Source organism: Populus trichocarpa, chromosome 13, assembly GCF_000002775.5.
Source record: "Populus trichocarpa isolate Nisqually-1 chromosome 13, P.trichocarpa_v4.1, whole genome shotgun sequence".
Classification (NCBI taxonomy): Eukaryota; Viridiplantae; Streptophyta; class Magnoliopsida; order Malpighiales; family Salicaceae; genus Populus; species Populus trichocarpa.
The window spans coordinates 15649012-15673407 of NC_037297.2; the positions used below are offsets into that span (position 1 = coordinate 15649012).

At 31.7% G+C, this 24396-nt stretch overlaps 5 protein-coding genes, 3 non-coding genes and 1 pseudogene across 8 annotated transcripts in view; 6 read left to right on the plus strand and 3 right to left on the minus strand.

Annotated features, from left to right (window-relative positions):
- The window catches only part of LOC112323823 (DNA-directed RNA polymerase subunit beta), a 4634-nt gene extending 3400 nt beyond the window's left edge, over positions 1-1234 (minus strand). Inside the window, exon 1 of the mRNA XM_052446191.1 lies at positions 1-1234. This exon is cut by the window's left edge and continues 3400 nt beyond it. Within this exon, the coding sequence (XP_052302151.1) occupies positions 1-985 (985 nt within the window). The 5' untranslated portion in view covers positions 986-1234.
- Positions 1235-2072: 838 nt separating this feature from the next.
- On the plus strand, positions 2073-2143 carry TRNAC-GCA (transfer RNA cysteine (anticodon GCA)). Its single transcript has one exon. It is a non-coding gene; the product is annotated as a tRNA-Cys (tRNA).
- Positions 2144-3043: 900 nt separating this feature from the next.
- LOC112323822 (uncharacterized) lies at positions 3044-6092 on the minus strand. The gene has a single exon (XM_052446206.1). The coding sequence runs from the start codon at positions 6090-6092 to the stop codon at positions 5943-5945; it is 150 nt and encodes a 49-aa protein (XP_052302166.1). The 3' UTR covers positions 3044-5942.
- On the minus strand, positions 5801-5884 carry TRNAY-GUA (transfer RNA tyrosine (anticodon GUA)). The gene has a single exon. It is a non-coding gene; the product is annotated as a tRNA-Tyr (tRNA).
- A 164-nt stretch (positions 6093-6256) lies between the features above and the next one.
- TRNAT-GGU (transfer RNA threonine (anticodon GGU)) lies at positions 6257-6328 on the plus strand. The gene has a single exon. It is a non-coding gene; the product is annotated as a tRNA-Thr (tRNA).
- Positions 6329-7429: 1101 nt separating this feature from the next.
- On the plus strand, positions 7430-8350 carry LOC127904160 (photosystem II D2 protein-like). Its single transcript, XM_052446254.1, is given in 3 exon segments — positions 7430-7450; positions 7750-8325; positions 8327-8350. Coding segments are annotated over 3 exon segments (621 nt in total).
- A 9334-nt stretch (positions 8351-17684) lies between these two features.
- LOC7479282 (cation/H(+) antiporter 18) lies at positions 17685-21447 on the plus strand. The gene is made up of 4 exons (XM_002297958.3): positions 17685-17818; positions 17921-18175; positions 18958-19959; positions 20063-21447. Exons 2-4 carry the CDS (start codon positions 17975-17977, stop codon positions 21272-21274), a joined length of 2415 nt encoding a protein of 804 aa, XP_002297994.1. The 5' UTR covers positions 17685-17818; positions 17921-17974; the 3' UTR covers positions 21275-21447.
- Positions 21351-22431, plus strand: LOC112325832 (disease resistance response protein 206-like; annotated as a pseudogene).
- A 694-nt stretch (positions 22432-23125) lies between these two features.
- LOC18094450 (dirigent protein 5) lies at positions 23126-23851 on the plus strand. The gene has a single exon (XM_006368712.3). It carries the CDS (start codon positions 23193-23195, stop codon positions 23736-23738), a length of 546 nt encoding a protein of 181 aa, XP_006368774.1. The 5' UTR covers positions 23126-23192; the 3' UTR covers positions 23739-23851.
- Positions 23852-24396: the final 545 nt, after the last annotated feature.

Here is a 24396-nt window from a genome sequence, read left to right on the forward strand (position 1 = left end):
CTCGCGGTAACAAAAATGTATTGTTATGAGGTATATCAAGATTCAGTCTCTGGTTCATATTTAGTCGACCAATCCTTCCTAATTCACATCTTTGTTGAAAAAATTTCTTTTGTAATTCCTTACATAAGGATTCAGAAAATACTGGACCTCCGCCTACACAAGTAAATTGTTGATAAAACTCCAAAATGGCATTTTCCCTTGACCCAATTTTTTTTTTTTCCTTATCGCTCAGGAAAGACAAGAAAATCTCGGGGTAGCACACATTCTCTAGAATTTCTCTTAGATTCAAACCCATAGCTGATGATAGAACTAAAATAGATATTTTCTGTTTCCTACTCACACGAGCCCATATCCTTGCTTTTTTATCAATCTCTAATTCTACTCTTCCCCCCCAATCTGATATTATAGTGCCGGTATAGACCGAAATTCCGTTATGGTTCAATTCTGACCGGTAATAGATACCAGGACTTTGCAATATTTGATTGATCACAATTCTGTATATTCCATTTACTATAGAAGTTCCCAGGGAATTCATTAGAGGAATGTTTCCAATAAAAATTGTTTGTTCTTGCATATCCCTACTGTTTTTCCAAATTAATCCCCCGGATACATATAATTCAGAAGAATATGTAAGTGATTCATATACAGCATCTCTTTCTTTTATCGATGGTTCTACTAATTGATATGTTTCCACAAATAATTGAAATTCAATTTCTTGATCTCTATCTTCAATTTTTGGAAACTTATAAAGTTCTTCTGCTAAGCCCTGATCAATGAATCTACAAAATCCTTCAAATTGTATCTGATTAAATCCAGGTATTGTAGACATTCCCCCATTTCCATCCCCAAGCATTTTAAATTTCCCATTTATTGAAAAAAAAAATCCCATTATTGGATCGTTTTTCATCCAATTATATGGATCGATCAGCACTGATGGAATTGCTATTCTGTTTACAGAATCACATAAAATTTTATCTAACTCCATATATGAATATGGAATGTCTGAAATACGTATGAACGGAGGAATAAAGAGAATTTTGATTTTCTACTCAAATTGGAATTTGCAACAGATACAACTGGAAAAGAATTGAGAAATTCCACTTAACTTAGACTTATGGAATTTTATATAGAATAACAAAAAGTGATTCAATTTCTACTATTATTTATGATATTACATATTCCAATACAAGTGAAATAAATAATTCGGGATTTGATCTCTTCGATGAGATAAAAACCCAATAGTTAGAAACAATATAAAGTTGTTTTTTTAGCACTTAGCTTTTTTCCTTTTTTTCGTGGATTTCCTTGTTCAGTTCAAAAAAAAAAAAAAGGATTCGCACCGAACAGACGAGATATTTTTTTTTATCTATTTTTTTTTTATTTTAATAGAGTTTGTTGAAGCGCAGACGAAAGCTTTATTAAGCATACGCGGATAGAACTATAGCTATCTATATATACGTCTTTCCTTTTATTGCGGGTCTATTCTGTACAGCGCATGGCGTGCTCTATCAAAATATCGATTTTCTATAGGAATCATAAACAGATAAGATATCTGATTAGAGGTATACGTGTAATAATTTATGTTCTGGGGTTTACATATACTCATAATTGTTGTTATAATTGAAATGGAGAAGGCTTTTTTTTATTGAAAAGAATCAATACTAGATAGTTAGATATCCATTTTTATTTTCTTATATCATTCGGGAAATACAATTTTAGATTCAAATTTAGATTCAAATTCGAGAATCGTTCATGAATTTTCAGTCAATAGTTAACGGTTCCAATTTGTCCTGAATTTCGGCTTTTGTGACTGAAAATTCACATTTTGTTTTTCCTTTCAATAGAAAGGAGAAAGAATTCAGATAGTGCGTGTTTTGACATTTGACATACTATACAAAATTAATCAAAGAGATAGATCCAATCCAAAAAAGGAAGGATTTCTTTTAGGAAAGGGATTCAGATTAAGAAAAATGGGATTCAAGATACAAGTACAAAAGTACAAAAAAAAAGAAGTTTAGTAATAAAAAAAGGGGGGGGGGGTATTTTCGTCTATTTTTTATTTCTATTGCCTTGGCGACATGGCCGAGTGGTAAGGCGGGGGACTGCAAATCCTTTTTCCCCAGTTCAAATCCGGGTGTCGCCTGATCAACAAAAGACGCGAAATACCTTATTCTGTTTTGCTGATATATTGTCCCCAATAGAAAGAGCGGAGGAAAAAGACTCGTGATATTGATATTTCCAAGAGCACTGCTGCTTATTTTGTTTGCGCTTAATCTTTCCCGATTCTACTAGCAATCATACAAGAACTTCTTATAATTAATTGGTTCTAATTAATTGAATTGGATTTTTTGGATTGTTTCATCAATGGTATTGGACAAAATCTTTTTTTTTTTTACTCTGCACCAGCGATACTAATATTATTAGTAGTGACTAATATTATTATTAGTGACTATTATTAGTGAAAAATAATGGAAAAAAGTGAACAATACTAGCAAAATTTCTTCATATTCATAGAGATAGGGGACATAATTCACATGGATATAGTAAGTCTCGCTTGGGCTGCTTTGATGGTAGTCTTTACATTTTCCCTTTCACTCGTAGTATGGGGAAGAAGTGGACTCTAGGGATACTACTAATTGAGTTGAGAAATGAAACTCTATAAATTCTTTTATAGATCGTTCTGCAAAGACTTTTTAATTTAACTATTTTAAATTGAACTATTTATATTGAAATTGAATTCAATAATTGAATTCAATTTCAAAATTCTATTCGATTCGAGTGGAGTAATTTATTCTATGAATAATATTTGAATAATACCCTTTTAATCATAATCAAATAAATATTTTAATGATTCCAGTGTTCATATTTCAAAAGTAAAAAGAATACAAATGATAGGAAAGTTATTCCAACCGAATTCTTCCTAAATTCTTTATTATGATAAACCGGCTCTTATCAGAGTTATATATGGACAATAAGGAGCAGCGGAACCTTTTTTACTTTTTATTTGTTTGCCTTTTTCCGGTTCAAAGACAAAAGAAAGTAGTTCTTTTTTTAGTTATTTAAAAGTTATTAAATTAAGTGATTTTCTACGGGAAATAAAATAGACATAGTGATTCTCTAACGGGATACTCCGCATACTAAGATATTTTCTTGGAGAAGTCACATATTGCGTACTTAGTACTTAGTTTAGTATTTTTTTTTATTATTTTCGTTTTATAAATTCGATTTATGCTATACTTTATTGACTTGACTCATTTCATATTATGATTCAAAGATTTAAAATCGGCGGGGTTTACTAATCCTTTTCTTTTCGTCGAAATCTGAAAAAGTTTTTATAAAACTCCTTTCCTTGGATGTGTTCAATTAATTACTTCTTTGGAATGCTAAAAAAAGATTTCTTGATTTTCTTTTATTTTTATTAATACATACCCCAACTATTCTTTTTTTTTCTTTTCATTGATTTGATTATTTCAATGGATTCTGGGATTCATATTGAAAATAATCAGAAATCCAAGAATTGGAATCATAAGAGTAAGAGGCGCCTTTCAACTATTCCAGATTAATTGGAACCAACACAAATCAAACATATGAAGAAAAGAAATCAAATTTGAACCTTATGTACATTCCATATAGATAATTAATATCTATTGTCTATATATCTATCTATATATGAATATGAAGATGACATTCTAGATTGATCCATATTAAGCCCAGATCTTTCTACAGTACAACTTTATATACTAGAATAACAAAAATAGATAGTATGGTAGTAAATATATTACTTTCTACCATACTATCGGATCTCATAGAATCCTGCTGATTCTAGTTCGCTCATTTCAGCTAAAACGCAAAATTGGAATTCTTTTCATTTTATTTCGTTAATTCTTGATATTGATAAGAACTAAGAAGTCAAGTTTCATTCAAATTAATCACTTTGACTAACAGTTTTTACATATATTATAAGTAAAAAAGCAGTAGGAACTAGAATGAACAGTGCAGTAGCAATAAATGCGAGAATATTTACTTCCATAATCTCATCGTTTCGTTTTTCTTTACTTCACAATAATTCGGGATTTAATCCCATAAGAGATGAGAAATCTTTCGCCTCTAAATTCAATGGGATGAATTCCATCTCGATGATATCGAATCAGATCAATATCATGAATAACAATATCTGAACTCTCAAATCGATTTATCGTCGAGAATTGAATAGTATAACATAGAAAGATCATTTATTCATACCAAATCCAAAAATGGATTCCTGATCCAATCGAAAATTTCCTTACTTTGTTACTTTATTTATCATTCTTTTCCATTCTTTCTTTTCTATAAAACTATCTCCTTCCTTGTACAATCATCTGACTAAGTATCATCTAATCGTCTTTAAACTTACATAAGTTACAAACAAAACAAAAACAAACCCAAACAAACAATAGAAGCGAAATGGGAAAGGGGGAGTTATGTTCTAAACTCCTTTTTTGAATGATCTAATCTTATTGGATTGGAAAACAAAAAAAAAAGTGTGATAAAGATAAGTCCTAGTACAGTATAAAAAAAATCGAATATTCTACCAAATTCACTTTTTTTTTTAGAGTTTGTTTTTTCTTCGGCATAAACCCTTAAAAAGATTATCCATTCCCTCTCTCTCTAAGAGAGGCAGAGTCCTTATTTGATTTTTATTTTATTAATATACTCTTTACTTGATTGAATTAGGAATGGGAGCCATATAATATATCAAAACTTCAGTGTACAATTTGAATGAGATAGATTGTTTCAAATAATTGAGGTTACACAAAATCGGAGCGAAAAAAGAAGAGACTTTTCCGATTAAAAGGATTTTATCAAAGAAATTAAAGTCATTTTGTATCGTACAAATAAGAATTCTATTTGTGTATGTGCTACCGGGAAAGATAGGGTACTCGATTCGATTTCATTATACGGATCGGGAGGAATCGAAAAGGCCAAATTCAGTGAGGTCTCTCTTAGAATCCTGAATATGACGCTACCAATAATTGTACTAATCCACATGTGTCTTTATCCATCTCCATCGATACTAGTTGAAGAAATGAAAATGACCATATTTGTATTTGCTTTGATGAAAAACGAAAATAAAGAAAATAAATAAAAAATCTATAAATAATATAAAATAATAATAAGGATCCCCTTTGGGAACGAAATTCTGCTATTTGTACCCCTTTTACAGAAAATGAAGAGATGAATTGATGTATTTTTTTTTATTGGATTATTGTTTATTGGATTTGTCGGGACTGACGGGGCTCGAACCCGCAGCTTCCGCCTTGACAGGGCGGTGCTCTGACCAATTGAACTACAATCCCAGGGAAACGAAATACAGCATACATATTCTTCTGATTTCATTCAAACACTTTCTGTTTAGATTTTAAATTGGAATCGCCTCGTTGTAACAGAGTGCGAGTGGTAGGTAATATTGATATCCACGCGCATATATATTTTGCGCATATATATTTTAGTGATACTGGCACAAATTATTAGTTATCTTTTCGTTATTTCAAATAAAAATCTCAAAATCAATTGATAATCAACCTTTCAATGAAAAAAAAAAAGACTCTTTTTTCTTTCTATTACTTTTTTTTCTTAGACTTTCTACTTACAAATCCTGATATGAATCTAGATCGTCAGAAAGATCATAATTTGTGGTAAAAAAAGAAAGCAAATCAAATAAATAACAAGTAGAGCAGAAATTTTTACTTCTTTTTTTTTTTATCAGACATTTCGAAAGAACAAAGGGGTTATATCATTTCATGGTGGATCAGTGAATTATTGGGCCGAGCTGGATTTGAACCAGCGTAGGCATATTGCCAACGAATTTACAGTCCGTCCCCATTAACCGCTCGGGCATCGACCCAGGAAGAAAAAATTCCAGACTTCTTAAGAATCCCCCATCAACTTCCTTTCGTAATACCCTACCCCCAGGGGAAGTCGAATCCCCGCTGCCTCCTTGAAAGAGAGATGTCCTGAACCACTAGACGATGGGGGCACATTTGCCCGATCGTCAGCATATTATACTCATAGTATGAACAGTTTTTTGAAATTGTCAATAGAATGAATTTCATTAGATTTTTCTATATTATTATATTCTAATAATATAGATAATATAGAAAAAAAAATATAAAAAATTATATAGAATCTATTTACTTTACATAGATTTGATGTAGAATCTATTTCTCTAGATATGGATTATCCGCATGCTGGCTCATTTCGGAATTGAATCAAATGGGCCCTTTTAACTCAGTGGTAGAGTAACGCCATGGTAAGGCGTAAGTCATCGGTTCAAATCCGATAAGGGGCTTTGTCCTTTTTTCATAAAACTCCCGCGGGAGTATTTCTATTTGAAGGGAGATTCCATTTGAAGGGGGAATAGAGATATTGTTAATATTTGCAATAAATAAGGTAAGAAACTCTATATTTCTAATAAATAGAATAAATAAAATTCTTCTAAATTCTAAATTAAATTAGAAGGTTAACATTATAATGATTTATACTCGAATTTAGAGTATACTAATATAGTAATTATAGTTATAAAATTGAACATTTGTTTATTATATTAAAATGAATAATGATAAGTTGGCTCTTAAATCGTCAAACTTTCCTATTTTATAGGAGTCCAATCAAATCAATTGTAAAGATTAGATTAGAAATCAACAAAAGAAAAAGTAAGTGGACCTAACCCATTGAATCATGACTATATCCACTATTCTGATAGTCAAATTCGATATAGATGAAATTGGAACAGTAGATCCGCTTTTTTCTTTCATTTTCATATTTCTTTGGACTCCGAAAAAAAAAATCTGTCGATATTTCTGATTCAATCTTTTTGTTCCTAGTTATCTAGTTATTCTATAGGAATAAATTACTATTTCCTTCCTCCATTCCACAGAAAAGTTTATTCGAAGTCACAACATAAAACATATTAAGGGAATTAAAAATATCTTTCTTTGATTCCAGAACACAATTTATATTGATATTTATATCTATATAATATATAAGATTAATAGGTGCGATAAAAAGACTTTCGTTTCATTTCAAATTTCCTATTATTTATTTAATATTGTATTGAATTTAATAATAGAAAAATTCATTCTCCTTTTTCTTTTCTGACAGATAACAGATATAAAATAAAGTAAATAGAAAAAAAGGTTCGAAGTGTCTTTCGCGCTTTGACCTGTGAAAGGGCGTATTCTGGGGTTTTATCTTCATCTGAAGAAAAAAGAAATATAAGAAAGACGACATTAAAATGAAAGAATACTAAAATGAAAGAATAAAGTATAAAATAAGAAAAGTATATGATATGGTAGTAGTTTAATGCACATAGAAATTAGAAGAGTACATAAAAATATTTCTTTTTATAAATATCACAAACAAGATCCAAGAATAAGATTCGTTTGATAGAATGAGATCTGAGGATCAACTGGTAACGAAAGAGGGGATAACTTGTTCCTTGAATGATTCTTTCAAAAAATTCATCTATTGGATTGATGAGTCGTCATCAAAAAACTCACGGTTCATATGGTTATTAAGACTAAGAAGGAATAACCAAATTGAGCTCATGAATTTACCTAAATCAGGTTATGGACCGATAAAAAAATTTTGATCTTCGAAACCCATTAGAAATTAAAGGGGGCAGTGTACAAGAAATCAAATCATACATAAATGATAGAAGCTTCGAAGGCCCTGAAAATGCTATGAGGTGCTCGGAAATGGTTGAAGTAGTTGAATAGGAGGATCACTATGACTATAGCACTTGGTAAATTTACCAAAGATGAAAATGATTTATTTGATATTATGGATGACTGGTTACGGAGGGACCGTTTCGTTTTTGTGGGTTGGTCCGGTCTATTGCTCTTTCCTTGTGCCTATTTTGCCTTAGGGGGTTGGTTCACAGGTACAACCTTTGTAACCTCATGGTATACCCATGGATTGGCCAGTTCCTATTTGGAAGGTTGCAACTTCTTAACCGCCGCAGTTTCTACTCCTGCTAATAGTTTAGCCCATTCTTTATTATTACTATGGGGTCCTGAAGCACAAGGAGATTTTACTCGTTGGTGTCAATTAGGTGGCTTGTGGACTTTTGTTGCTCTCCACGGAGCTTTCGGACTAATAGGTTTTATGTTACGTCAATTTGAACTTGCTCGATCCGTGCAATTACGACCTTATAATGCAATCGCATTCTCTGGTCCAATTGCGGTTTTTGTTTCTGTATTCCTGATTTATCCACTAGGTCAGTCTGGTTGGTTCTTTGCGCCTAGTTTTGGCGTAGCAGCTATATTTCGATTCATCCTCTTTTTCCAAGGATTTCATAATTGGACACTGAACCCATTTCATATGATGGGAGTTGCCGGAGGTCGTTTACCAATGTCAGTAATTGACGATTATACAATTCGAACAATTTTGAATTCACCTCAATCTTTAATCAAAATGGTCAAACCCCCTTTGATTAAAGATTGATTGAAGAGTCATTTTTAATCATTAAACAAAGATCTAGGTTTGATCTAAAAGTCTGAAATATATATTTTTTTTTCATTTTGTTTGGTCAATAACTACAAAAGCTACAAATCCCAACTAGCGATTGGATTTGATTGATTGGTAAGAATTGCAGCGCAGCTTAATTTGGATTGAAAATCTATTAATATAGTCATAATTCTATCCATAATTATTTCTATTTCGAAATAGAAATAAAAATTAAAGTGTCAATTTTTATTTTTTCGAGAAAGAATGAGATTAGTCCGATAGCGGTACTACAGTATATAAAAAGATTCCAAGGGCAATTATAGAATAATAACAAATGGACCAAGCAAAAAGACCATTTTACCCTTGGGACACAATATTGCATGATTTTTTTGAATGACAAAACCATCAATTCACTCTTATAATCCATGGTAAATCAATACATGTGTAAAGTATTTTTCCCAAATGTTTTAGGTTTTTGTAATATATTATTAATTATTTTTTGCGGTCTATTTTAAAGAAAGAGTAGATTAAAATTTATTATCCACTAAAAATAATAATGATAAAAATATCTCCATATAAAATTTATATTCTCTATTTACATTATCTTTTTTTTTTAAATAAACTTAGAAAACAATCGATAAGATAATAGTAGTTGCTTCGTGCTTACCATGAAGGTGGAGGAATTGGAACATCACTTCCACTAGCTTAATTGTATGTGTATCCTTTGTGTGTTAGACACTTGGATTTTACTATATATTTATTTGTGTTGTTGTATTTGTTTTTAGTGATAGAACTCGTCACTAAAACCAAAAAATACATCAACAAAAATATAAATTTATTATTTTTAATCTTATATTTTTTTATTTTAAAAAATTATACCACACAACAAATAAATAGAAACGAAAAAAAACAAAATCACCCGTAGTCTTGCATATCTATGGATCCTGCTGCTCTCTAGAAAATTACTATGAAGTACCTTGAATCATGAAAAGGAACACCTAAAAAAATAAAGCAGAAGTAGGAGACGAATAAAATATTCTTCAAGTCCCATTTCCGGGGCAGGCAATGAGTAGAAACACAGGGGGTAGGACTGCTTTATCATACTGTTTAACCTTTTGATTTCGAACATGCTGTGATTAATGCGAATAATAGTTAAATTTGAGTAGATATTTAAAAGAATGATAATTAACTCAATATCCACTACAATAAAGAAATAATTTGGCCATCACAATAAAGTTTTTAACTAGCTTTTATGTGAGATATAAATATTAACAATCAACTTATAATCACACAGTTTTAAAATCTAGTCTCGCCTATGAGTTGATCTGGAAATTAATTAATCAGAGACTTGAACCGAACTAAATTTAAAAAAATTTAGGAGAAGTCACAACCCGATGTGACCCAGCTGACCCGACCGGTTGACCTGGTGACCCAGCAAAACCTGGTTAAAAATCTGGTTGTAACTTGTTGACTATTTTTTTTATTTTTTATCAAAACAACGTGATTTTAATTTATAAAAAAATATAATTAACCTGAATAATTAAAAAAAAAACCTATAATTCAAGTTTTGAGCTATGTCAACCATCAGGCCGGGTTCAAAACTCTGCTTATGATGTCTTCATATCCAAATACATGCAAATATTGTTGAACCAAAATCCTATTAATAAGAATGGATATCCACAAGTCTATGGAAATTGAGATTCTTGATAGATCTCCAAATTACTCCAATCATTTGATTGGTGGTTTCCACGTGTGTTTTCTCTGTCGGATCCATCAATCAACAATTAATGAATTTTAGGCATGTGAATTTCGAAGTACTTATATAATCCTAAAATATTTAGGTGAAAACTAGTTTACTCGCTATTGTTATGTTGCGATATAGTGTGAAATAAAAAAGTTTAAAGTAATAGAAAATTATTTGATATTATTATTAAATTTAATTTATTTAATTAATTTTAAATTTAAATTTTTTTGATTTAATTCACTATCTAGCTTATGTTTAAAATTAACTCATTTGAGAGTTATACTAACAAGACTCATTTGACTTGACAGGTTCCAAAATAATCCAAATAATTGATAAAGAACATGGTTTCTCTTTAAAAAAATTTAAGATGATGTTTTTTTTTTAATATTTAAACCATAAAATATTAAATCAACTTAAGTTTCATAGCTTAACCTGTCAAACTTGCAACCCGAATCATGGACTCCATAAAGTTTAACAGCTTTATTTTTTAAAAAGATATTTTCACTTAATGATATGATAAAATAAAAATAGACACTAAAAAAATTAAGCATCAATCAAATATCGAGGTGTTTATTTGAGATTGAGATAACCTCATAAAAAACAAATCGAAATAAAGCATGAAGACCAACTCAAAATCAACTAAATGATGAAGGATTAAATTAAAAAAAATATATAAAAAAGGATTCAATTTAAAGAAAAAAAACTGGAAGATGAAATTAAAAAGAAAAAAAATGATGGACCCAGCAGGTCAACCTTGAAATCTTTCAACCCGACTCCTTACCTATCACAAGTTTAGAATGAACTCGCGTAGTGATTGTCTTAATGTAACCCTGTCGAGTTGATGGGTACATAGACAACTTAGACAATTGGTAAAGAATGTGATTTGACTTTAAAAAAAACTCAAGATGACATCTTTTTTTATATCAAAACTAAGATATGTTGGATCGACATGGACTTTACCGCTTAATCCATTAAATCCATGATTCGGATCATGGACTCAACTAGTTTAACAAGGAAAATTTAACTATTTTATATTTAATGAGATGATAACAAAAATAGTAGCTCAAAAAATTAAACGTCAACTAAACATGAAGATGCTTGTTTGAGATTGTAATAATTTAATAGAAAGCAAACAAAAAACAATTATGAAGAACAATATAAAATTAAAAAAAAATTAAATGATAAAATTGAAAAAAATATTAATTGAAAAAAAGAAAGTCCTTCAAATTTTTGTTTGATATTGCAATAATTTAATAAAAACTAAACTAAAATAAATAGAAACCAAACCAAAATTTTTTTTAAAAATAATATAAAGTGAAAGAAATACTAAAGAATTTTTTTAAAAAAAATAAATAAATAAAAGGACAGATGACTCCGGACAGTGAAGGGTTTTATACCAGTTGTGTTTTTAGTAAAAGGAGATAATGAAGCTACTTATAGAGTTCCGGGCCCAAGTAGAGAGTAGTACCCAAGTCCGGGCCCAGCACTTTTCAAGTAATTAAAAAACAATAGAGTTGACAGTCATAAAGACTGTCCAGGCCTAATCTGGTTTGGGCTCAGGAATTAGGCTTGATGGTTTGGGCTCTGGAATTAGCAGAAGACATTTTTTTGTTCTTCTCGAAGACCATGCTATTTTTACCGATTTCTTTTACCCCATATATTCAGGGGAACATATTGTAAATAACTTCAAAATCAGGGGTATTTCACGCCCGTGTCTACTGGATTATACATCCCGCAGATCGTCCAGGAGTCATCATCACCTTCCTTCTTCGAAAAACAAATAGCTGTTCTCTTACCATTTATTTTTCCACGAATAACTTGTTTTCTTTTTCACCGCCGAAAATGGCATATCTAAAGACCAGTCACCTCGAGCTCCTGGACACCATAATTCGAGCTCGGTCTGTTATTTACCGAGCCACAGCTTTGATCAAGTTAGGATCAACTGGGCCTAGTGCAGGAAATACACTCTAAGCTCGGCACAGTCCATTTTCAATTAGTTGGACCAAGTTCCATTAGGTAGTCTTCGAGTAAAGATGGGATGGGTATCTACTATCTATATGCTGGAAGATATAAATTTTCGAATTCAAAAACAACAAGAGTCGTCTAAAAAATCATATTTGAGATTTAAGTTTTTTTTTTTATAATCAAATCTCATTGTGATTATGAAAAAAATATCTTTTGTATTTATGAAACAAGTGTTTAGCTGTGAAGGCAAGCAAGAAATGAAAAGGAGTGACCACCTTTTCCTATCAGTCCAAAAGATCAAATAGTTCGACTTTTAATTAATTAATTAATTAACCAATTCGATGCTCCAGCACAAACAACGAGTGTGTTTATTTTTAAGATAGTTTTTATGGTTATAATTTTTAAAAAATTAAATTTTAAAAAAATATGGTTAGTTGTATTTACATACGTTTTTTATAAAAATTATAGTTGAAATTTATATATATAAAAAAACATGTATAAAATATTTGATAATTATGTTTGTTTTTCAAAATACTTTTTATTCGGAAATGCATTAAAATATATTTTTATTTTTAAAAATTATTTTTGATATCAACGCATCAAAATAATCTGAAAATATAAAAAAAATTAATTTTAAGTAAATAAAAAAATAAAAAAAATTAATTTTTTTCAAAAACCCTTTTAAAACGCAAAAAAACAAATAAGATTTTAAGAAACTCAGTTAAAAAAATATATAAAAACTGTTTCATAAAAACTGCATTTTAAATTCAATTTTTTAGTAGGTATCACAATACAAAACACAGTTTAATTACTGTATTACTATTTGAGAACGTGGTGCAAACCGTGTTCTATAAAAATTTAATATTGTTTTTGCTAAAAATTAATTTTTTATATATTTTGTATCGTTTTGATATACTGATTTTAAAAATAATTATAAAAAAATAAAAAATATTATTTTAATATATTTTTATATAAAAACCAACCTCAACCACTGCTCAACCACAATATTTTATTACGTTTGTTGCATCGCAAACGCACGCGGAGAACATCTGATTTGTGGCTTTGATGGACAAAAAGTAATGCCAGGAATCTTTAAATATAAAAAGAACACCTGGAAGAGTTCTCATCCTTACAAGTGTCATGTGCATAGCCGTACTTAGTGTTTAGACAAAAGGGTGTGAAAGAGAAGCGTGGTAAAGTTGTTTGTCATCTTCGCTGCTTGTTTGCAGAAAAATAAATTTTTTTGGGAAAATAAATTTTTAAAAAGTAAATTTTAAGAAAATACTTTTCGATATATGATAGTATTATAAAATATAAATTGGAAAATATTTTCCAGTGTTTGATTATGTTATGAAAAATAAACTAAAAAATAATTTAATAATGAATTAATTTTTTTTCAAGTTTATCTAATATATATAAAATATTTAATATAAAATATTTAATCAATTACAATAAAAAAAATAAAATCTAAAAAGTATGAGGGTTATTTTAACTAGCGGGCAAGTATACTTTTCAATTTATTATTTTGGGTTTAAAATTTTTGTTATTTAAAAGTTTTTTGAGAATATTTTATTTATTTATTTATTTTAAAATATATTAATATTCTATGTTAACATTCTTACGTTTAATTCTAATTGAGTTGACCTTCTTTAAAAATATCCATTGTATTTTTATAAAATCAATTCCAACATCAATTATATATTTTAAGCGAAAGTGGCTCCCTCCACGTTTGACGTTCCCCTTCCCTAGTATGAACATACTATGTTGTGGTCCGTGCACTTGTATATTTTAAAGTCAAATTGACATAATTGTTATGCTTGATTATTTAACTTCAATAATGCTTGAACACTTGTCAAGAATAACTACTAATTGAGGCAATGTTTTTGATATTTTTATAATTTTATTTAGAATGGTTATTTTATTGTGTTTTTTTTAGATTGAATTTTTTTTAATTTCATCATTCAACAATGAATTTATTGGTAATTAAGCATTATAATTTGTTTTTATTTACTTTATTTGAGGTTATCATGGTCTTATAACTTGAATCACAAATTTAAAATGTTAACTCAAATTGACCTAAGTCGACCTAATATGTCGTCATCTCAATATTTTTTTTATAAAAAATATTATCTTAAATTTATTTTTAGTCAAATTATATTTTAATCACTTGTCCAGGTTGTCTTGGGACTCGTCGAGTTAATCGGGTCATATCGGTTCAACTCCTACTTTTTTACTTGTGTTTGAAATTTAAATTGCATAATTTTAAGTTAGTTTATCTTTAAATTTGAATTGAAATTATATTTGTTGAATACATACATACATACATTTTTTTTTGGATTCGAGGAAACCCCACCTCCCGGAAAGTGCACTTTGTGGGTCCAGGTGAGTGAGTAAAACCTCGGATGTCCCAGGCTCTTACAAGAGGTGCACGCCCTTACTCGAACTCGAGATCTGTTGTGCAGATCTCAAGCCCTTTGCCATCACGCTACGCCCCTTGAGGACCATACATACATACACGTGCAACCCAAAAACAACATTTTGAAACCCTCCGAAATCAAAACATATCATTCTAATAGAAAAAACACTAATCAAAATATATTTGACAACCTTGAATTGAGAAGGGGAAAACACTCGTTAATAATAACTAATAATAAGAAGGTGAAATCACTTTTTCCCTCCTCACATGTTATTTCATTGGAATAGTAACATGTATTTCTTCTTCTTTTTCTTCTTTTATTTTTTTAATTTGTTTTTTTTTTCATATTTCAACATTGAGTTCATTAAGAATTGAACTTTGTTATTTATTTTGGTTTAATTTATAGGTTATCACGGTCTTGAAAAAACTCCTCGACATTGGATTGATGTTCAGTTTTACAATCATTTATTTTTATCTATCATAGTATTAAATAAAAAATGATCTATAATATTGTTAAATAAAAAATTGTTAAAAATATAATTATTATGAATTGAACTTCATGATTTATTTGTATTTATTTTCAATGGAGTTATAGTGATCTTAAAAAAAGATATCGGCATTGAGTTGGTACTCAGTTTTCGGAGCATCTATTTTTTATTATATTATTAAATAAAAAATTATTTTAGAAAAAAATATAATTATCGAGAATTAAGTTTTATGATTTATTTTGATTTAATTTTTTTTTAAAACATGTTAATATTCTATGTTAAAATTCTTATGTTAAATTACAAAGTTTAACATAGTTCTGCTTGAGTTTACATTTTTTAAAAATAACCTTTATATTTTTAGAAAATCAATTCCAACATTAATTGTATATTCTAAGCGAAAGTGGATCAACGTTTCACGTTCTCCTTCCTTGGTATGAACATGCCATGTTGTGGTCCGTGCATTTGTATATTTTAAAGTCAAATTGACATAATTGTTATGCTTGATTATTTAACTTCAACAATGCTTAAACATTTGTTAACAATAACTACTAGTATTAAGTTAGTACAAATGCCTATTTTTTATTATATAATTAAATAAAAATAGTTAAAAAAATAAAGTTATTAAACTCAATGAAATTCATGATTCAAGTCGCGAGTTTAACGGATTAATCTAGGCTGATCTGATCTATTCAAATGTATCGTCGTCTCAATATTCTTTTTAAAAAAGATATCATCTTGAAAATATTTTTAAAATTAAACCATATTTTTACCAGCCATTTGAGTTTTTTCTAATCTACAAAGTTAACCAAGTCATGTCGAAACAGTTCTTATATATTTTAATTTGAAGCTAGATCTAGGTAAGGAGTACGGTAGACAAATTCCAGGTTTGACATGCTGAGTTGAATTTAATAATACTTACAAAGAATTTTTTTTAATCTATATATTATTTTTTTACATGTAAATCTCTTTTGGTTCCATTATAACATAGCTAGGGAAACTATCTAGTTAGTGCTCATATGCACAAAGCTGCGAAACACTTTATCAAACCTTAAAATGGCATGCACCATTCTTTACAAGATGCCATCCTTCCCCTCAGATTCTTTCGAAAGCAAAAGTTTGTTCTTTTTTTTTTTTTTTTTTGAATTATTTCATTTTGTAATGATATGCTGTTTCATCCCAGTAGCCCTAGCCATAATGACTGGATAGTATCATGCCTGGAGAAGAGATTCGAGGATTTAACTAAGACAAAACACAAGAAAGATGAAATGCAAAAGTGGGAGCTCAAGAAATTAGCGCTTTAAATGGAATAACAAAAGCCTTAAGTGTATGTTATTCATATCGCAAGCTGCTAGACAGGCTGCCGTTGCTACCGGCACTAGTCGGAGAAAGAGTGATAAGAAAGGATTTTAATGTTGTTTATTGACTGAAATATATTTTTTAAATTCATACCATTACAAATAAAAACCTAATAATATATGTATATGTAATCTATTTTACATTTTCGATTTAAATATTTTATTGCTCTCATTTTGTTTTTTAAAAATTACAAATTATATAATATATGATTTAAAATCCTATTAAAAAGGGATTGAATTGAAAAGAAATAAGGATGTAAATAATATATAATAATAAATAATATACTATTATAATTTTTTAAATAATTTAGTGACCTTGATAAGGATTGATTTCTTATAAGAAATATTTTCGTTTACTTGTTTCTAGATGTGAATAAAAGATATTCAATAAAAATATCTTAAATTAAAATTTATAAAATGAGCATTTAACTGATTTAGTTAAAACTAATATAAAAGAAATATATTACAAGAAATTTTGGTTCAATTTTTTTTTAAACCTTTATTTCTAATTCACATATATCAAATATTTTAATTGTACTTATTAGCTTATTAGAATTTATAATTGTCAATCCTGAAGGACAGCTCAACTGGTCAGGTCTTGAGTTTACTCCTCAATGATCACGATTTTGAGTCCCCTCAGAATCACTGGAGGTTTACATGATTGTTAACTTCAGGGCCCGTGAGATTAATCGAGATACGTACAAGTTAACCCGGATATCCATGTTAATAAAAAATATATATTTTAATTTTATTATCGGTGATAATTAGATAATGTGGAAATACATGTAACATGATCTAAAACTAAAAACCTCAATGAGACAATTTCTTAATTAAAATTCTAAATTATTTTGAATTTAAATTAAATTTTAAAATTTTAACAATATACACATAGGCTATACAAATGAATACTAAAATATACACATTAAGTTTACATATATCAAATATACAAGTGTTATATTTGTAGCTTAAGAAGTACATGCTTCATTATTATTATTATATATTAATGTTTAATTTTTATTATTATGCCACTAGATAAATAAAAAAAGTTTCCATGGCGCTATCCTGTTTTAAATTTGAAAGGTTTATTCCATTAATGTTTAGATAATTGTATCAACAACAACATCAAATATTTCATATTTTGACATTGAAAATTTTAATTACATGATAATAGTAATTTTAATTCAATCTCTTAAATACATGGACATAGGTATTGATGTAAATAATCTCAAAAAAATAATAAAAAAAAAATCCTAAAAAGATGTCAACGAAAGGCTTTCGCAAGCAGTTTTGCATAAGGACACTAAAGAGACAGACCATTGTTTAATTCTTGCCAGACTTTCAACTTCTTGCAGAATTTCAACTGGTAACCTTGCCTCTCTTGCAATACCTTCTTCTTTCTTTTCATTCCAATTGATGCAGAAATAATAAATGATGGGTTTTTTTCTTTTGTTTTTTTTTGGTGCAGTGAGTGGAGCAAAGATTATAAAGATTTTGTGAGAGTTTTTTTTGGTGGGGTGATATGGTTTCGTCAAATGCTACATCAGGATATGCATGTCCATCTATAAAGCCAACATCAAATGGGGTATTTCAGGGTGATAATCCTCTTGATTTTGCACTCCCTTTAGCCATTTTGCAGATATGCTTGGTGGTTGTGGTAACAAGGGGTCTTGCTTTTCTGTTACGACCATTGAGACAGCCAAGGGTGATTGCAGAGATTATTGTATGTAAATTTCTCTTCTATTTATATTTGATTGAAATCTGATATATGCTGATTTGGTTTTGGTTTTGCTTTTGCATTTTCTGCTATTTTGTTTGTGCATGTTAAGGTTTTTTTAGTCGTCTTTTATCCAGGATGTGAGTTGCCTTATTTTTATTTTATTTTGTGTAGTTCTTCTTTTAGAATTTACTAAAATAAGGATTAGAAATTGTATTTGAGAAAGACGATGCTTTATTGAAAATGACTGTGATTCTCTAGGATTTTGTCCTTCCCATACAAAAATTATCACGTCGCTCTATATTTTTGGTCCTGCTGTTTGATTCTCTCCTCTGGGATTAAATTAACGGTCAAGTAGCAATAAATTCATCTTTTGTTAATATGGAGTCGAAAGACATCAACTGGAATGTTATTCTGTTGTTCACAGTGAGATTGACTTTGATTCTGCAAAAGATGATGGTGTTTGTGGCTCAACATCCACCTTTTGGTCTTGATTTTGGCTTTTTTATTCCTCCGATTTTACCTTGTGGATATGTTTGGATCAAGCCTAAGTTTGATAATCATGGTTCTGCACATTCTTTTGCTGTACAAATTCAGCAGGTTGCTTGAAAAACATATACATTTTCAGTTTATGCTAGTAAGGTGAATGCTCATGGAATAAAAGATTTCAAGAGGCATAGTGCAATCAATACATATAGTTCATCAGATTTGAAATTCTAGCAGCTAAAAATACTGTCTCTAGTAGAAGCTTTGCTAAGGTTAACCTTGAAAACTTTACCTTGTGGCAGGGAGGAATTTTACTTGGGCCATCTGCTTTGGGTCGAAGCAAGGGATATTTGCAGGCTGTATTCCCAACCAGGAGTCTGACGGTGTTAGATACCCTTGCAAACATTGGCCTCATTTTCTTTTTGTTTCTTGCTGGACTAGAGTTAGATCCCAAATCTCTTGGTCGAACTGGAAAAAAGGCACTAGCAATTGCCATGGCAGGAATTAGCCTCCCTTTTGCAATGGGAATTGGCACATCATTTATTCTCCGGTTAACCATATCTAAAGATGTTAACAGCACTGCATTTCTTGTTTTCATGGGGGTGGCACTTTCTATAACTGCCTTCCCTGTCTTGGCACGAATTCTAGCTGAGCTGAAGCTCTTAACAACTGATATTGGCAGAATGGCCATGTCAGCTGCAGCAGTAAATGATGTGGCCGCATGGATTCTTCTTGCTCTTGCCATTTCTCTGTCTGGATCTAATACTTCTCCCATTATTTCATTTTGGGTTTTCTTGTCTGGGTGTATTTTTGTCATTTGTTCAATTCTAATTGTGCCCCCAATCTTCAAATGGATGACTAAGTGGTGCCAAGAAGGTGAGCCAGTTGAAGAGATGTATGTATGTGCTACATTAGCTGCTGTTCTGGCTGCTGGGTTTGTAACTGATGCTATTGGAATTCATGCTATGTTTGGTGCTTTTGTTATTGGAATCCTGGTGCCAAAGGAAGGTCCATTTGCAGGTGCTCTTGTAGAAAAAGTTGAAGATATTGTTTCTGGACTCTTCCTTCCATTGTACTTTGTCTCAAGTGGACTAAAGACCAATGTAGCGACAATTCAAGGGCTCCAATCTTGGGGCCTACTGGTTTTGGTTATTTTCACAGCATGTTTTGGGAAGATTGTTGGCACTTTTGTGGTGTCCATTTTATGCAAAGTGCCTCTCCGTGAGTCTCTTGCCATGGCATTCCTAATGAACACCAAAGGCTTGGTGGAACTCATTGTTCTCAATATTGGTAAAGATAGAAAGGTAATTAACTATTTTTGTTATTTAAATTGGTTCTGGTTATAGCTGTGTGCTTTTTTTTTCAAACGACCCAATGCAAATATCACTTGCTTGTTTGGATTTTCAGGTTTTGAATGATGAGACATTTTCCATTATGGTTTTAATGGCTCTGTTTACAACCTTCATCACTACACCTCTTGTTACAGCTGTTTACAAGCCAGCACGAAGAGTAAAGATGGCTGACTACAAGTATAGGACAGTTGAAAGGAGAAGTTCAAATACTGAACTTAGGATTTTGGCCTGTTTCCATGGCTCGAGAAATATTTCATCGATAATAAATCTTCTTGAAGTGTCACGAGGGGTTGAGAAGGCTGAAGGGCTTTGTGTATATGCAATGCACCTCATGGAGCTTTCTGAGAGGACATCAGCCATATTAATGGTCCACAAGGCAAGGAAAAATGGGTTGCCCTTTTGGAACCGGGGCCAGCGGTCTGGTTCTAACCTTGTTGTCGTGGCATTTGATGCTTTCCAGCAATTGAGCCGTGTTTCTGTCCGGCCGATGACTGCAATCTCTTCAATGGCTGACATGCATGAGGACATTTGCACCACTGCTGAGAGGAAGAGAGCTGCAATGATCATTCTTCCATTCCATAAACTCCAGAGGTTGGATGGCTCACTTGAGACAACTCGAACTGACTTCCAACTGGTTAACAGGAGAGTTCTTGGGGATGCACCTTGCTCAGTTGGAATTCTAGTTGACCGCGGGTTTGGTGGAACCACTCAGGTATCTGCAAGTAACGTTTCTTATGTTATCACAGTCCTTTTCTTTGGAGGCCGTGATGATCGTGAAGCCCTTGCTTATGGAGCTCGAATGGCTGAACACCCTGGTGTCAGTTTAAAGGTTTTTCGCTTCTTAGTGAAACCCGAAGCTGGAGGAGAGATATCCAGAGTGAAACCTGAAGCTGGAGGAGAGATATCCAGAGTTGATATGGATGGTAGTTCTAGCACCAGATTGGGATCATTGGATGAAGATTTCATCTCAGAGTTGAAGCAGAAAATGTCCAAGGATGACTCTGTGAAACTTGAAGAGAAATTTGTTGGAAATGCTGCAGAAACTATCGATGCAATCCATGAGGCACGCCACAGCAATCTTTTCCTGGTGGGCCGATTGCCTGATGGTGAAATAGCCTTAGATTTAAGGAGTAGCAGTGACAGTCCAGAACTGGGGCCTGTAGGGGGGCTGTTGGCCTCTTCTGATATCTCAACAACAGCGTCAGTTTTGGTGGTTAAACAGTACAGCAGCCGAGTGTCTTTGGATTTAGCTTTGCAGATTGGGTAAGAGTTTTTGGGAAAAGATTCAGAATATAACTATGGGATTCTAGATTTGTGTCCAGTTAATGTTTAGTCAGAACGTAATGAGTTGTAATAATCATTTCCCATGTTCATCACATGGCATCACTTCATATTCTTTTAATCATGCACGGTGTGATTAAGAGTTCTTCTTTTCGGTCATTTAGCTATCCAATTTTATACTTGATGAAAAACATTAGCCGAAAACACAAGATCTTTATCTGGCTGCGTATTTTGGAAGTTCCACCAAGTAGGACCAATCCCATCGAAGCTCCAAAAAGTAAACTAATATGCCTTCCTAAAATTGACAAAACTCTATTACTACAACATGACTCTTTGGCTAGTCGATTTTTGGAGAAAAATATAAAAATTAATTGATAAAAATAGAATCTTATTAACTAAACATGAACAACAAGCCTTCAGATTTGATTTCACTCTCATTAATTTCTTGACCCTGTAGGATCTAAGTAGTCCTATATAAGGACAGGGAGTGTAGAGGGAATCAACAAGTGCTAGCTTGAGCTCATTCATCTAGTAGCTCTGCTTTTGCATACTCGGCTTCTTTCCTCTTCAGATCATCTCTAGAAAGAAAATGAGAACTGCAGGCTGCATCGTTCTTTTTTTCTTTATGTTTTTCCGTATCTTCAGCCTATCCAGGCCGGAAGAAGCAGTACAAACCATGAAAGAAATTAGTCCTCTACTTCCATGACATAATTTACAATGGACAGAATGCTGCTAATGTTACAGCAGCAATTGTGGCAGCACCAGAAGGTGGTAACTTAACCATCTTAGCAGGCCCTTCCATTTTGGAAAAATTGCAGTTTTTGATGATCCCATTACCCTTGACAACAATCTTTATTCTCCACCAGTTGGCAGGGTTCAAGGCATGCATATCTACGATACCAAAAGCACATTCACAGCTTGGTTAGGCTTTACTTTCGTTCTTAACAGCACAAGACACCAAGGAACCATAAATTTCATTGGAGCTGACCCAATTATGGTGAAGAGTAGAGATATATCTGTAGTTGGAGGTTCTGGAGATTTTTTCATGCACTGAGGAATTGCAACCATAATGACGTCTGATGCATTTAAGGTGGTGTGTATTTCAGGCTCCGTCTCGATGTCAAATTCTATGAATGCTGGTAGAACAGAAGATATAATATTAATTTTGAGAGTTGGTGAGTGAACAATATTAGTGTATTTGATTTGTATTCTCCACTAGAAATGTTCTTTCAGAAGTGCAGAAAGCTAAGCTTGCTGCTCGCATTTGAAATGCAACCCTTGCTCTATTAATAGTTCGATTTTTTTTTACACTTTTTAGTTCTGAAAATTAGAAGTCGGGAGTAAATATTTGGGTCCTGCCCGTCACGAATTTAGTTAGTGGATTTCTTGGAGTATTCCACTAATCTACGGTGGTGCAAAGAGAAGAAAGCTTGATTAGAGTAATTGTCTGAACTTTAGAGGTTCCCAAGGCTGTGTAGCCGCTCTCTGATTGGCATGGGGCCACACCATTCACCAACCGCCCCTTTAAGATATAGATTGCAATCAAAATTTTGTAAGATGAAAGCCAAAACTTTAACAACGACTTCTTTCTTATCTTCTCTATCTTGAGCCAAAAACAATACATGCAAGAGTCATAGAAATCGTTTTCTCGCAGCATCTTTTGATCGCTTACGCTCAGTAGGACCAAACACAAGTTAGCTCCAAACACTTCACTATCTAAAATAATGTGCGCGCTTCTCTTAAGAACTAATACTACAAAATCAAAAGGACAGGAGTTGTTGAGGCTATACCATCACGTGATGCCGTAAGACAATGACGTCTAATTAAAGACTGGAAATTGCTATATAAGCTGAAGATATTGGTTCGATCTAGCACAAGATTTGAGGACAATCTCAACTGTGACCATGAGAGATCTTGTAATGATTTTCTTCTTCTTTATCTCCCCCCTCTTTATATCTCTATCTGTTTCTTCAGCCAAAAATTCTTTCAAGCCAGAAGAACCATGCAAACATATCGTGCTCTATTATCACGATACTCTTTTTAATGGCACGGATGCGGCTAATGCAACATCTGCTGCAGCTACCAATGCTACAAAGCTAGGAAACTTTAATTTTGGTATGCTAGTTGTTTTTGATGATCCCATGACCAAAGACAATCACCTTCTTTCTCGTCCTGTTGCAAGAGCACAAGGGTTCTATTTCTATGACATGAAGTCCACTTACACTGCTTGGTTTGCTTACACTTTGATCTTTAACTCCACTGAACACAAAGGTACTCTAAATATAATGGGTGCCGATTTGATGATGATGGAGACAAGAGATTTTTCTGTAGTTGGAGGGACAGGAGACTTTTTCATGGCTAGAGGGATTGCCACGATTCGTACTGACACTTTCCAGGGTGCCTATTATTTTCGCCTCAAGATGGATATCAAGTTATATGAGTGTTATTAGGTATCATTAGTCTTTTTTTACCCTTGAGGTCAGATATGCTAGATTTGATGAATAAAATGAATGTAATCTTGTAGCACACTTGGAGTCTCAATATCTAAGGAAGTTTCTGTGCACCTCACTTCTGTATCAATTTGTGTGTTCTCCATGCTTGTGAGCCAGTACGAAGTTAGGAAAGGCACAATTAGTAATTGTGTTAAGCTTATTCCCCGTCTTGATCAGTGAAAGATACAGAGACAGATCATTTGTGTCTCATTGTACTAGCTATGCCCTCGCTGAAAATTAAATAATACTATCAATCGAGCATATATACGGACCTTTTTTCTGCTAATGTATAACAATAAACCCTTAAGCAAAGAAGAAGCAAAAATATATATGATCCATCTATTTCAACCTTTTGTCCTGGTCTTTTCTTTCTTTAATGTGTGAAAATACCCCATTTCTAGTTTCTTAGTGGAAAGAGGAATCATCTATAAGAGTTGATGCCATACTGGTATAAAAAGAAATCAAATCAGATAAGAGATTCAAGAGGCAGCTTATCATTTCAAGTTGGGAAAAGTAATTTCCTAGATATGGTTTTGTTTCCTATATATGATGGAGGTGAGAAGGATGATTATCAAAAATCCTGAAATAGACCTGTTAAAATTTACAGCAAGGGCTG